The 16,044-nt window shown below is 40.8% G+C and overlaps 1 protein-coding gene across 4 annotated transcripts in view; it reads left to right on the top strand.

Moving 5' to 3' along the window:
* The window catches only part of LOC135081929 (solute carrier organic anion transporter family member 74D-like), a 58,397-nt gene that overhangs the window by 20,819 nt on the left and 21,534 nt on the right, over window positions 1-16,044 (top strand). For 3 of the 4 annotated variants that reach the window (XM_063976857.1, XM_063976787.1, XM_063976927.1), the window contains exons 2-3: window positions 343-1,073; window positions 10,053-10,193. In XM_063976857.1, coding sequence (XP_063832927.1) covers window positions 416-1,073; window positions 10,053-10,193 — 799 coding nt within the window. In that variant the 5' untranslated portion in view covers window positions 343-415. Of the gene's footprint in view, window positions 1-19; window positions 270-342; window positions 1,074-10,052; window positions 10,194-16,044 lie in introns of those variants that run through there. The other variant, XM_063976719.1, reaches the window with a different exon arrangement.

The raw sequence follows: 16,044 nt of genomic DNA, 5'->3' as shown, positions 1-16,044 counted from the left end.
CCGCGGCCGCTGCGCGCACGCAGCCTCTCCACCCTCGCGAGCCCGAGCCACGCTCGAGGGCTTTCCATTTGTTGGAAATTTATGAACGATCGACACATAATTCCGGTCCTTATTTTTGAAATTGACGATCACGTTGTTGCACGCTCCGACTCCGTTATACGGAAGCGTCACAGTCGTCAGAGCTTTGCGTGAGCCGCCTTTCCGCTCGGACGGCCGCGTCCGATTAGGGGTTGTGAAGCATATTACGATAGTTACGGCCGCGCTATGACGTGAGTTGATCTAATAGTTTTAAGTGAATCTATAACTTTGAATAGGATTTGATCGTTCTTTCTATTGTTGCAGGGCGAGTGCGGTCGCTAAAGTCTCAGCGGGAGCCGAGGCGGGTCCTCCGGGCCCAGCGGCCGAGGACGCCGCCATGAAAGGCGTCGAAGCCACTCCCGAGGAGCAGGAACGGTTGGCCACCGGCAACAACAATGGCTCCCTCGACTGCAAGATGCCGGCGAACCAGCTCATCGACCCCAGCTGCTTCCATTCGACGCGAATGTTCATGGTCGTGTTCCTCTCGGGCTGGGTCCTGCAGGGCATGTTCCTCACTTACTTCGTCAGCGTGACGACGACAATCGAGAAGTTGTTCAAGATCGACTCGAAGACGACGGGGCTGCTGCTGGCGGCGACGGAGATCGGGCAGATATGCACGGCGCTGATCCTGACGTACCTGGCGGGGCGCGGGCACCGGCCGCGCTGGATCGCCAGCATGATGCTGGTGCTGGCCGCGGGCGTGATAGGCTGCATCGTCCCGCACCTGCTGTACGGCACGCGCCTGCTGGACGTGCACCTGGACTCGCACCGCGGCGGGGAGGCGCCCACGTGTCTGCCCGACGACTCCAACGGCACCTACTGCAGCATGATGCAGCTCAACAGCACCAGGGAACGCAACGAGATCACCATGGTCGTCATCCCCTGGCTGTTCATCTGCCTGCTGGTGGTGGGCGTGGGCCAGACCGGCATCGCCACGCTCGGCATCCCCTACGTGGACGACAACGTCGGCAGCCGCCAGTCGCCGCTCTACATGGGTGAGTGATTTGTTGCCGCGCCGATGGCCGCTCCTGACTTTGTTCCGGGCGTTGCACTAAATTGCCGAGCGCCGTCGAGTATCAATGGGGCGTAAGCTCTGGAACAAAGCTCGGAGTTAATTTCGACTCATAAATTGCGTCTCGATTATTACCGGCGTATTCGATTGTTAGCGTTTTCTGAGCAATAAATTCGGCATATAAAAGTGTATAAATCAAAGTCGACGCCCACCGCGCCGCCTACCGCGTGCTCTGCCGGACGCCTTCCCGTCTGTTGCGTAATTAACAATAATGTGCAATACAATGCACAATGCATATTTTTAATGCTTTGACCTTTTAATTTATGGACGTAAACGCGTATCTTATAAAAGAAAGCGAATGCCGTGCTTGCCTCTTTTGGATATCTTATTACGGGTGAAATCGGTCGATCAGCTCGCGTGCATGTCGAATGCAGGCGGAGAATAAATAATAAATAGTTTGGAAGCGGATGCAGGCGGACTGGTTTCGGCTTACAGCGAGGTAGTCAAAGCAAGTTAACAAAGGGTCAGTGCTGGCGCGCGCAGAAACTCCAGGGTTAGGTTTGTTGTGTCTGCGCCGCGTGCTAAGCTGCCTCGCGGCGCCCGCGCCCGATAGCGCGTGACCCGGCCGAACCTAGGGTGCGGCTAACAAACAAGCTTTAAGCATCCTATAATAAACTTATCGATTATTTTTTTGTTGACATTGTAGTAGTAAACACACTATGATGCATTCACTTAAAAATTAAAGACGTTGCGGTAAAACTTACAACTTACAAATCACTAATATTAAACTCTACATCTGAAAACGCACAAACCTTAATATTTTTTATTGGTAAAAATAAAATTTTATAAATATACCTACAACTGCGTAAAAAGCTCACTTTGACGATGGAAAATATTTCGACATCATATTATTACTCGTGATGCGAGTAGTCGGACGAAATCTTTCCTGCTCTATCGTTGCATAATATTTTTTGTTCTTAATTATTTTAGTTTTATTGGTGTTAATAGATGTGACAAATTAATAAATGAAAATCCCATTTTAATGTCATTTAAAGATCACCTGGATCCTAGCGCCTATAATTGAGTTAACTCTCTCAACCATTAAAGTTGATATCATTTAAACGACATTAATTTCTCAGAACATATTAACAACCGCTATAACAAAACATGTGATAAAAATATGTTCTCAAACAAGATACACTGTAATAAACAATATTATCAATAGTTAAATTGCCTCTTAGTTATAAATACTACTTAATAATGTCAGTCGGTTTCTATTTCAGAAAACAATAGCACGTATGCAAATGAATTGTGTGCGTTAACGGGCTACCTAGGACACCCACAGCTTTTATTATATCAATAGAAGTTTTTAAATAAACAACTTGAAAAAATCGAAAAATGTAGTTTGAGTGACTATTCGCTAAAGAAATTTTGATAACGAATAGAAGTTTTGTAGACAATAGGTATATTTTTTTGTGGACGTGGTTAACTATTTTTTCGATGCACATTTATTGCAATACCAGAAATTCCTATTTCGGATATGTGCACTCTTCTAACTTGCATCATCTACAAATATTTTACGCAAATTAAGATTCTATTTCTGATTCTGAAGCTTTCGGATTCCAATTAAGATTAATATTGTATCAAATTATTGTTGTACTACTGAAAAACTGGTAATCTGTTATTCGTGATGGTGCTCCAGAACGCTATGCATCATCTTTATTACGTTTTCTGCGTAACTTTCTTTTTCAACTTTATATGCTGCAGATGTTTAGTTTCTCCTATTATTTAAATAAAATAGATAACGTGTTTACAATATTCTCAGCACCGATAGTTATTAGCTGCCACCAACAACGTGTATTTACCGTCCTACGTATACTCTTCATTTCTAAGGCTGGTGGGTGTGTGAAAAAGAGGCCTATGATCATTATCTCATTATTTCAAGGCATGTAATAATTGTTTTAGAATGTTTTACGTGTAAATGTATTTAAGGAGTTCTGGTGATCTGCCTTTTTCTGCTAAAATTACTAGATTATGAAACAGTATGTTCAGTAGCAGATATAGACAGATTATAACGAGGAGTATAAAATGTTTTCAAAGTAAATTAAAAACTGGACAAAAAATACTGGAATGGTACCTGATGCTGAAAGGAGGATGGATGGAATATGGATATCCTTGCAATTGCATACTGAAATTATGTTGAAAAAACTGAAAAAATGCAGCGCAATGCTGCAATATGCATACTTTCTGTTTCAGTTGATTTTTATCATATCTTATGCGTAAAACCTGCCAAAGTCCATTGGCATAGAATACCCTAATGCTAAAAACTTGCTGGATTAGCTGGATAGCCAGTTCTCGCCGTGATATCGCAACCGCAATAGGCTATAAATGCTGCGCCGACCGGCTCATCCCGTCTTGCCAAGTGTCCAGTTTACCACTTAGCGTTTCCTGGAGTAATTCAATCGTGCGTCCATCTTCTCTGCGGATATTTTTATACAGTACGTTAATCTTTCTTACACAGCTGTCAGGACATTTCGTAATAACTGAACCGACGTCTCCTAAAGCGCATTACTATCCGTCCTCACCAATTCTAGTCTGATTACATAATAGCACGTTAACCGCAGCAATTCCAAGAAGGGTTCTCGGAGTTGCGTGACAATGTGATCTAAATTTCAATGCGCCTGCGATTCTGGACCAAATTTTCTGTGTTGTAAGCATGAAATTACCTTCCGTCTGTGTGTTAGGACTGAAGTTCTCGTACGCATAGTAGTGGTTGGTGTTGCATTGGATGCAATTGCTATTTCAGCGGCGCGCCGGCGCAAATGTGTCAGTGGGCCGTCGGGACGTCTCGCCGCGACAATTTCAGCTCGTTGTCGATATTACGTCGTCGATCTTGCTCCTTCGACGATGCCCTAATTTCGACTAGTACTTTGCCGGCGACATTCGAGTATGATTGTGACATCTTCAATAGGATACCAACAATATTGGCATGTAGTTCAGAGTGTAAACTAAAGGTCGCGCGGTAAATAGGACAATTAAAACAAAATTGATCGAGGAAATTTTTTCACTTGCTCCAAATAATGTAATCAGTATTGATTGATGTATTATGTAACATTTCGAGGGGGTATTGTTGAATAATACTAATACTCGTAATAAATATGATAACGATAAGTTTGCTGTGTACTGTATGTGGACATTGTACACTTTGAACATCATGATTGTTTTGTTTAATAATCTTATTATAGCGCGCTCGATTCCATTAGGTTTACTTTTTGTTTTTAGAAATCTTAAATAAGAGATGATATTTCTTTCAAAAGAGTTTGGAAAAAAACGAAGTCAGCATTTTAAATAGCTTTTTTGATTAGGAATTAATCGATTGTTTCTGATCTAAGGCTATAGCGGAACAATGAGGCTTCATGGGAAAACTGACATGTGCAAGAGTGCACCTACCTATTCAACTTTAAATCTATCTAAACGAGTAAGGACTTGGAATGTGTGGAACTAAACACCTAATTATTGTAGATGGTGCCAGTTCTCTCTCTTTATTGTGATTCTTAGGATGATACTCATAAATCTGCGCTAAGACCACGCGTCCAACTCTCAGAAAATAATTTATTTTGTTTGGACTCGACGTAGTGTATTTCTGCGTAAACTTTCCTCGTGGTGAATCAGTCGTTCAGCGTTGTTGCGGCATATAGGTCAATGGGGCGCGTCTAAATTGGGACAGGGGTACCTCGCCACGTGCCTCGTGGCGTAGGTTTTTATTGGATTTAGGTTACAACTAGGGCGCGAAGCCATTGACCGTTATGCAACTCGATATCGACGTTTAGTGTCGAAGAGCTAACGAAGGTTAGAATAAATGACTACATACGATGGGGATCACTGCCTGAGTCACTGGCTAATGCAGTCGTGTTGTTGGTAATAAATCGATAATAAAATCCCTCGCAGGTTACTGCTTGGACTTCTGCCAGTACAGATTAACAAATCGTATTGCCAGACGAAAAGTCAGAGAAGAAATATTCCATAAACGTCCAAGGCATCGACGAACCCTTGGCTATTAGGTTTCGCGATCACCACAATCACTGATCCGATTGCATTACAAAGCACAATAAAATAAGGGAAAGTGTTATTTAGTATCGTCAGCGGTTTAGAGCACAGGTGCATTGTAAGCGATCTGCGCACGTATTGCGTTACGTGTCACAGAGTCGGTGCGAGCGCATGTGTGCATTATGCAACTTTTTTGTGCCCGCATTCGCGATTCGCGCGATCTGCAGTGACATAGGTCAGTGCCGTTACGACATAGTTGCAACATGAGCCTGGATTAGATTACGTTTACGATTAGATAAATACACTTGGTATTCGCCAAATATCGGTATTATTTTGCGATTTGCGATAACGCACCAAAATGGACTTTCCGCGCTGCAGTAATCTGCAGTAGACTTCATCACTGGTGAAAATCATGTAAATCGAAGTTTAGACGGCGGAAATGTTATTATTTACTATAGCTAAAATTGAAAGTGAAGATATAAAGTGTAAAGCCACAGAGCCAGACGTAACGAACAGTCGTATGTCGTATGAAAGACCAATTAAGACCATATAGACGCAGAAAAGAAAAGATACTCAAAGCTCTATCACAGCTAACAGAATCAAACAAATTGCTTTGACTATAATCCCGGTTATTACGTTCATCTCAATTATAGCATTAATAATTATGTGGTCTTGTTTTGCGCAACCCTAAAGATGATAAATTTTTCCAATGATCCTCTCTATAGATCATGTTGATTCACAATCGCGACGTGCAGTGCGCACGCGCTCGTGGGCCACTTTTATCATTTGCGTTGGTGTTTACTTTGTCATCAATGATCAAAATAGTGAAGCCTTTGAAGTTTTGGCAATTAGGTACGTCAAGTTGAATTTTGTAAATATCTCGTGAGACTAATGGTCCACTATATGCATTTTGTAAAAACCAATAATTCTGCATAATTCTGGACTAAAACAGACGCACAACCTTTTTTACCGCTATACATTGCTGGAAGAGCTTCACGATGGAAGGCTTCCTCTGTTGTCCTACGTTCGTTTCAGCCAAATGACGTCCACTGCTGGACAAAGGCCTCTCCCAAGGTTTTCCACAATGAACGGTCCTGCGCTGTCCGCATCCAGGCTCTTCCCGCGACCTTTACCAGATCGTCGGTCCACCTAGTAGGAGGCCTGCCCACGCTTCGTCTTCCAGCCCGTGGTCGCCACTCGAGAACTTTTCTGCCCCAACGGCCATCGTCCTTATATCATTAGGAACATCCTTCGGACCAGCATTAAAATAGTAGGTGTATCGCAATACAAGTGAAAACCGCCGATCTTTTTTTAGTTTTTTAAAATAAGAATGAGACAGGTCATATTGTTGAAATGCCACTTAACATGTAGATAGATTTTTTCTCAGCCAATGTTTACTTGCACACTAACATGGTTACACGAACTACGTCATTGTTTCAACAGGTGTGTTCTCCATTTCTAGAAACAATGACTGTCGCCTCTTATAGGAAAGATACGACATTCTAAAATCGTATTGGTATAAGATCAAAGTTCAGTGACCGGTACTCTGATGATGACTTTTTCTCGTTAATCATGCGGTTGGTTAATGACTTGCGAAACACTTCGAGACAACATTTTATTAAGGAAAACATCGTTGAGAATTTGTTACATCATTTTGTACGAACGAGCCCTTTTACGTTAATTTGAGTTGACGGACGAATGGTTTCTTATCAAGATCTACTGTTTTGGGATTACACAATGAGCGTTAAATGATGTCAAGTGTTGACTTGGTAAAACGAGAGCAAATGCATGTCATTCATGATTTTCACGATTCATATAATGGTCGCATATGATTGTAGAACCAGATGACCTTATTTACTGTGCGGACGCTGCAAGGTTATCTCTCCTAGCCCTGTTGCCTTTCATATCAATACATTTCAATTTTAATGTAGATTCTATTTCGTTTTTAAAACATGTTAAATAGAATGTAGAGATCATTTGGGTCAGTGCAATTGAATATTTGAATATTTTAACCGCACGAGTTGTATTATAATTAGATTTTTCCATGGACGCAATTTTAAAAAGCTCGACTGATATGATAATAAAAAAATACACACGCATATGAACTGATAGTCCAGTCATTATAGTAAGTTCACCTCGGAATTCGAGATACCCAGCTGTAAGTCTGTAAATACGTGTATATTGACACCCTAAAAGTTGTCTCAAAACCTACATATGGTAGGGTGTAAGCAACTATTAAATTTCAAGGTCAACGTTCACAAAAATCGTTTTTTTGCGCTTTTTTAAGAAATATCTCATTTCCTGTGGTTTTTTTGCTATTTGTATTTATTATCAATATTGTAGAATACTAAATTCTCTACAAATTTTGTTTAAAAACTTTTTTTATACGGTGAACCGTTTTCGAGATAGAGGGCGGAGAGCGCGCGGTCACTGCATCACTTCAGGTCTACTTAAGCGGTTTAGATTTTTCATACAAAAGGATTTTCCCGCTAATTCCTGTGGGAATTTCGGGAATTCCTTGTTGTAACTAAGCTTTGAGTTTACTAAGGTACCTACATGCCAAATTTCAAGCGTCTAACTTCCGTTAAGCGTTTAGATTTTTCATACAAAAGGATTTTCCCGCTAATTCCTGTTCTCGTGGGAATTCCTAAGTATACTATAACCTGCCCAGGTGTATGAAGAATAATTGTACCAAGTTTCGTTAAAATCCGTCGAGTAGTTTTTGTTTCTATAAGGATCATACAGACGGACAGAATTCTATTAATGAAATATATTTTCAAAATAACTATCAGGGGGTGATTAGTGATCGATACTGATGCCAAAAATGCAATCAGTAAAATTTTTGTCTGTCTGTATGTTCCTTATAGAAACAAAAACTACTCGACGGATTTTAACGAAACTTGGTACAATTATTCTTCATACACCTGGGCAGGTTATAGTTTACTTAGGAATTCCCACGGGAACAGGAATTAGCGGGAAAATCCTTTTATATGAAAAATCTAAACGCTTAACGGAAGTTAGACGCTTGAAATTTGGCATGTAGGTACCTTAGTAAACTTAAAGCTTATTTACAACAAGTAATTACCGAAATTCCCACGGGAATTAGCGGGAAAATCCTTTTGTATGAAAAACCTAAACCGCTTAAGTTGACCTGAAGTGATGCAGTGACCGCGCGCTTTCCGCCCTCTATCTCGAAAACGGTTCACCGTATAAAAAAATTTTTTAAACAAAATTTGTAGAGAATTTAGTATTCTACAATATTGATAATAAATACAAATAGCAAAAAACCCATAGGAAATGAGATATTTCCAAAAAAAGCGCAAAAAAAAGATTTTTGTGACCTTTGACCTTAAAATTGAATAGTTGCTTACACCCTACCATATGTAGGTTTTGAGACAACTTTTAGGGTGTCAATATACAAGTATTTACAGACTTACAGCTGGGTATCTCTAATTCCGAGATTCTTACCTAATTTAAGCTTAAATGACTGGACTATGACTACAAAGATTTTGAAGACGCAATTCGTCATTTTTTGACAATCATCGAACATTAATTCGCTGTAGCATCACTCGGAAACGATGTTAATGATGCATTGGAACCGGTAAAGACGTTGTAGCTGGACTTAATAAAAACTTGTATGGAGTCGCGAGCATCGTCCGTTTTGAAAAACGATCCAGACGAGGCCATTATTTATTACAAAAGCGCATGATGATAATAGGAACGTATATTTTATTTTCCTCGGAGCACGAAGCACGCGAGTCGATCGAGCCGTATGTTTTTTGGCAAGCGATGCGGTTGGATTCTGAGAATTATTACATTTGGGACCTAAGTACCTGATTGTTTTTCGGTCAATCACCCTAAAGTGGCTTTTGTTATTTTATTATACCAGGTCTTTAATTTAATTTTTTGAATGTGGGACAGGTTTTTTTTGATGGGGTCGAAGATTTCTCACGGCCAAAGGCGAGCGTTCGAGACCTTTCTGTTCCACTTTAATTTATCTGTATGCAGCTAGCTATCAATACTCCATTACTATGCATCAGTCATTAAGGTTTCCTGGATTTTCAAATACAGAAAAAGCTTAAGTACATACGTGTTCTCAGAATAGTAATTTGTTGAGCAATCTCGAAACCTATTTCTCGGGCGAGTGTTTGCGGTCGTCGTTTTCTACGACGCGCGGGGGCCGCTGACGGCCGCAGTTCTTCATGCGATAATTTGTCGACTCGGGTTCATCGACCCTCAATTAGCCTCTGAGCCCTAGTCCTATTGAGATAAACGACAGGGGTCCATTCTGTGTCCGAGAGTCCATCTTGATTTGCATAATGACCATCTCCGCCTCCGCGATTACGCCCATTAATATTTACTGCATGATTAACCGTTCGATAATGATGTTTCCCTGAATTATCGCTGAATCCGCCTTGTGCTGGATTGCGTTTCATGCCTCGGGATGATTAATTTTTTAGACAGTCATTCTTTATGTATTACAAAATTAATGTAACGTGCGATGTAAGCGTCTCGTGAGATCACTGGAGCGGAACGTGTATGAGTTTTTTTTATGCCAGTGCTAAATACAGATTAGGATACATTCCGAATGCGTTTGCTGCAAATGCTGCAATACTGATAAAATGATTCAGTCGGATAGTTCTTAATTACTATGCCTCCATGATTTTCCCCTGAATAGGCCTTCAAGGAGAATCGCTGAAAGGAATTAGAAGGGCTATACTCAGTTGTAAGATATAAATCTTTTCTGGGATTTTATGTTCTTGACACTTGTTGCTCTACTCGTATGTCGTCAGAAATGTCTTGGAAACGAATGTATTTCTTACAATAATGACTATCCTATCATTTAAAGTTGTCATAACCACGCCTTAACGCGTGCTAGATGGTCGGATTAATAGTGCTTCTCTATTGTCCACAGCGATTACGATCGGCATCCGAGTGATCGGCCCAGCGCTGGGCTTCATGCTGGGAGCCTTCAGCACTGGAGTATACGTGAACCCTCTGTTGGACCCTGGATACTCCTCGGACAACCCTAAGTGGGTCGGCGCGTGGTGGCTTGGTGAGTAAATTGCCTGAAGTTTTGCCTTGGTTTTTTGGTTGATAAACTAATGGTTTAATAAATTAAATGTAGGGCAGCAGGATATCGGATAATCTTTTAGTTGGAAAATTATCATTTTGTTAAAGTAGTATTTAATGTGGCTTCATATTTAGTTAAAAGTTGCTCTTTTGACCCAATTTTTTCACAATGATAAAACCACTTAACGTATGTATGGCATGTCAACTAGTGACATTTTCTATCGCGGATTTTATATACGAGTAGATTATGTAGGTACATTGTTTCAACAAATATTTGGCAAAATAGACAAAGCTTCTAAGACAATCAATCTTTTCAAGCTTACAACTGTGTGCCATTTTTTCTAAAATTTAATTACTATGTTGATTCTGATGAAGACGTATTTGATAGTGATTTACTCATACCCTTGAAGCTGATGTGGACTGATTATGATAATAATCAATGAAGATGCACCAGTATGGCTCGGCAATTTTGTAACGTGTCTATTCAGTTTCACGCGAACGCATAAATTGGTACTCGCTGAAGCTTCACCCGGCCGAGCAATCAGCCCTGATGAATTACTACCAGCCGCTCTCGTAAATGCGGGATTAACATAAATTATTAGCGCTGTACAGAATCATAATGCACTTCATGAAATTGTAATTGGCATTAGTGCAAATCTGGATCTACATAACTGGTTCTTAACCGATCAATTTACAAGATCCATTTTATCCGCACATTGCTTAGCATACCTGACTATTGTCGCAGCTAACAAACAGGTGACTCGCTAAATTTAGAATTTAACAGTTAAATTTGGAATAGATGACACAGAAATGCTCCCGGCGGTAACACAAGGAGCGCAGCCCCTCGCATTCCATCGCGGAACCACCATCTACCGTTAGCAAGCGCTTGCACAGATTTGCGCGCAAAATCCACGAAGAAAGCATGCGCGTGACTTTAGTACCAATCGAATGCGTGCGTAGGCTGCCAACCGCAGCGTGCACGCAGCCTTCATACTAAAAACCTTTATCACCTAGAAACCAAGAACGAAAATCCTGTAATTCAAAATTTTAGGAAGCCTCTTCGGCTGATTGTGTAGTGTAGAAAACTGCTACAAACGTGTTTCGACTCGCAATAAAGAGAATTCGCAAATACTCATTGAATGGTTTCTGCGTATTTCCTTATTGTTCAACTGCCATAAGTTTATGAATGAAGCTCTGAATTTCAATAACTTGTTTAACGCACCGCTTGGTAATATTTTTATGTTATATTTAAATTTAAGTACAAACTCCGATCATAAAGATTCCCGGGGGTCCGTCAAATGATTCAATGGCTGCGATTTCACTTGAAATCTGCATATCAGTCGGTATCATTTACGCAAATCGCTTTCCTGCGAATTTGCAAGCCCGCTGCACAATATTTCTTAACAGATAATAAGCGCTTGGATTGCATCGCGCAACATGTTAATCATCGTCCATTACACCTTCCCTCATTCGGCTTCAATCGCATGTCAATTTTGGAATTATTACTTCTGAGAAGGGTTGCTAGAGAAATCTGATGTTTCATCATTGTGTTTCTGAATTTACATTGTTTTGACGTGGAGTTTAGTGGGCGTGTTGGCACTCGGCGTGGTGTGGTCGCGTTGTTTACACTTAGTGCTGCGAGTGCCGGCTGCGGCGCTGACACGTGGTGCGGTGCAATCTCGGTTTGGCTTTCGCTATTTCTCAGTGTATCGGCGGGCCGTCACGCTGCGTCGGCGCTCGCTCCACATTACATAACGCCAGGCGCGTTACATCACGGCGCGTCACCACAACTAAAATAAGCGCTCTATCTACAGCCGGTCACGGCCAAGGCTGCGCGCCTTGCCGACAATTATGCCGCCGCTGCTCGTAATGAGGATTTAGTGGGTGGACACGCGACCGCCGCCTTGCTCACTTTTACTTTTAAACCGGTTCTGACTTGACCTTCGTCTTCTCGACTCTATGCTACAAATGTCACGAGATACACCCGCAGCGTCTGCCTTTCTGAAGCCACCGCGCATTCTATAGTTACGTCACGTTTGTAACTTTAGTCCTCGTAGATCCCTGATAGGCATGTAAGGAGAATACAATTTTGAGTCCCACCGTGGGTAGGCCCCGTGTCTAGTGAACGCCCTTGACTGAGCGTCGACCGGGCGACCTTGTAACCACACAAACGTTTTCTGTTTGGTTATATTCGAATTGTTTACATTTGAGCCTAGGGTTCCGCGCTGATTCAAGGGTGATAAATGGGCTATCACCAACCTTGATACTGACAGAGATTTTCCAGTAGATATTGGTAGATTGGTGTTTTGTACATAATATAGCATTTCGCGGCTACGTAGATGTAGGAAGAGATGTAGATTGTAGAGTTTTGAGTTGGGTGATGATTTATAGCTCCCGATCCCGATAATCCAAATTCATTCTTAGATATTTAATAAATAAAAATTTTTTTGAATGCGGTTGGTACATTTCCATATTTTTCCAACTGGTGGAACGAAAATAAACGCTCTTAAGCATTCGTTGTGTTTTCATTCCTAATTACTTTAATACGTTGTACTTTTCAGAAATTCTTTAAAAAGCTGCATGTGCAAGCCAAATTACGGTGGGCGAATTTCCTGCGTCGTTACAAGTGTTGGTACATTTCGTTTTTATTTTCATTCGCTTCGTTTCATAGGATTTATTGTAGGATGCTTTTAAGTCGACGGAATTTGGTGTTTGTATTCGTCGTAACAACATAACAAAACACGCGAGCATGGATGGGCACATGGCCTACCTAAGTACTGCGGAAAAACATAATAGCCATCGGTTTTTGCTATTTTGCTGAAGTAGTTTAGTGGTTTAACAATACGATCGAATCACTTAAAGTCGTGTTGAACATAAACAACGTGCTTTTAAAAGAACTTAAAATCCCTCGCGCCATTAAACGTGTGAATGACTCTTGTTTTCCTTTTGCTGTCGCAGTCTCCGTCTGGTGTTAGGTGTGTTGTGGTGGGCCCAATTAAGTATTATTTTTATCTGCTATGGTTTTCATCTGAGTTTCTTATTAATGCGTTCGTGTTTGCCCAAATTACAGATTCATTCTTTTCGTCGCGCTCGCTGGCGCCTCGCCGAGCGTGAATTTTTAACTACATCTTTGATGAATAAATAGTACCTGTATGCGGATTATCGTGCTTTATACCCGGCCTTTTCTCACTGCCGCCTGATAATCGTGATAATTGTAACATCCTACACTCGATCCTTCTGATAAAATGTGCAAATAGAAGCTACGTGTACTGTTTGGTCAATTTTTTTTTGCACTGACGATTTCGGCTTTGGTTCTGAGCAATGCAATCTCATGTTTATGGTATTCGTTATAGTCTTTTCAGATTTGTTTGTCTTCAGCTTTAATATATCCACGTTAAATAGACTTCGAAATTTTCGCACATTATAGGTACATACTTATTACTAGCTCTATAAGACTTAAAGCAAATTATGCTTCATACAATTAGCGGATCATGGTTGAATGCCCGTTTCTTTGTAAGGAAGGAATAAAGATTGTGGTTTCTCACTGAACGGAAATGTAATATTGTTTGTATGGTTGAAAGAAGTTTTAACCACTGTGTATATTCCAATTTAGGTATATACTTTTTGCAATGTCTAGACAAATTAATCAATTGAACTCGATGCTTGAACTGGAACTCTCATGGTAGTTATGTTTTCATAAGCCGTTTCGCTTAAATGTCTGGTTTTAAACATTTATGTCGATTCGATTTCTTGGTTGACAAAATGTTATCTTCAGTTTTTGGAGATATCGGTTGGTGTAAAAATATTCAGGTTTTATGACGAGCACATTTTATGACGTTTATCACATTTGAATCTTCAGCTTCGAATACATTATTTTATTTATGGCTGCGTATTTTATGAGCAAAAGAAGTATCCATCTCGGGCGACACATCATGCACCCGGATGAGATAGCAGATATCACGCTCCAAAGAATCTGGAAATTTATAGACTCAACGGGACTAAGCAGTGAACTCTAAACACAAGGGCTGCCACAAAAGATCAAACTTGGTCGAGCTGGCGCAAATGAAGGCCCAAAAAACCAATAATAATAAATAATATGGCTGCGTACGTTATTCGTTACTTGTAAGACTGATAACGTCTAAATCTGAAAGTAGTTGATGGGCTCCTTATTAAACACACACTTCAATCAATTGACACTACTTTACGTTTAGTATAGATCACTTATGTGTAACGTGGTTGATGCTGGAAAACGTTTATTTTCAGTTTACATTACCTTCAGTACATCTCTATCTCTATGACTCTACATGCAAATCTTTCATTGACCTTGTTCCATGAAACTGTCGATCCTTCAGGCAGTGGCGGCGTAGCATGGGTTGGCACCCGGGGCGATCACCCCCCATCCCCCCGTCATAAGTCCTAAGGCACCTCCTACCCCCCAGGATTTTGGGGTTACCTACCGATCCGAAGATTGAAAGACAATCGCCCCCCCCCGTATCATGACATGGACCGCAGACTTGTCATGCAGATGCGCTAATCAGTACTAATCTGCGCGACTTGTGTCACCCCCTGAGGCCCTTTTCATATGTCCCGGTTGCCGGCTAACCGGCGCCGGGTACCTGGTGGTGAAGTGTATGGGCATGCCGGATTAATTACGCCGGTACATGTGAAAGCTACGTACCATGCCCATACACTTCACCACCGGGTACCCGGCGCCGGTTAGCCGGCAACCGGGACATGTGAAAAGGGCATGAGGCTTGGCACCCGGGGTGGACCGCCCCCCCCCTTACGCCGCTAGTGCCTTCAGGACGAGTAGTTGTTTATTTAGCGAACAACAAGGAATAAGATTTTACCGGAACGAACTAACGATTTGGCGAACAAGTTGCCAAAAATATCTTCGGCAGAAAATTAATTTAGGCTGTCTGTAGGTATGCACCGGCAATGGGTATGTACAAATTGTACGTATTCATATTTGTTCGTAGACTAAACATCTCGACAAATGTGACTGAGTTCCGCCACTTCTGCACCAGCCCATATGTTGTCCCGTAGTGGTGGTAGGGCCAGCTATACAGTGTGAGTCACGTTAAAGTGTACATATGAAAATAGATGAAACTAGACCTATATTTATCGACAAAAAAGTGGTCAAAATTTTTTTGAGATTTTATTTTTATTTTTTATAGAATTTTTTTTCTTCCAATTACTTATTGTAAAGAAAACGTAATAACTTTTAAACTAAGCAGTATATCCTGATAAAATAAAAACAGTAATAATGCTAAATAACAGGTGATACTAAAAAAATACATACAATACACAAAAAATGCCAACAAATAATAAAAAATGATACTTTTTGAAAAAAATCTGCTTAAAAATTCGTGTTTTTTTGGTTATTTGATAAATTTCTCCGAAAAATGCCCCTATAACAGGTGGTTTTTATTGTTTTGTATTATTCTCTATTGTATTACCTTCAGTGTTGCCAGTCGGGTCTTGTCAGAAATTACCAGAAATATAAAAAAATGTAACCTTTTTGAATAAAAAGTAACCTTCATACGGGGGGGGGGGGGGGGGGGGGTGCGGAGCGATTGTGTAAGGTTGTTCATGGATGGTTCATGTTTACCTAAATTCGAAATTTTGACCATTCCATGAAGACCGAAAAGTGACCGGTCGTATAAAACCGTTTCATGGATTTGCGTTTTATTATCAAAAAAACATTTGCTAAAACTCATTGTCTTTAACAAATAATAAATCAAATTCATGTTTAAATGCAGTTTATGACATAATTTTTAAATTGTCACTATTAATATTTTTACTGAATAACCTGTACAAGTTAATTCTACAAT

The sequence above is a fragment of the Ostrinia nubilalis genome, chromosome 1 (genome assembly GCF_963855985.1).
Source record: "Ostrinia nubilalis chromosome 1, ilOstNubi1.1, whole genome shotgun sequence".
NCBI classification, from domain to species: Eukaryota; Metazoa; Arthropoda; class Insecta; order Lepidoptera; family Crambidae; genus Ostrinia; species Ostrinia nubilalis.
The sequence above is the reverse complement of the archived record's forward strand: the minus strand, read 5'-3'. Positions and strand labels throughout refer to the sequence as shown.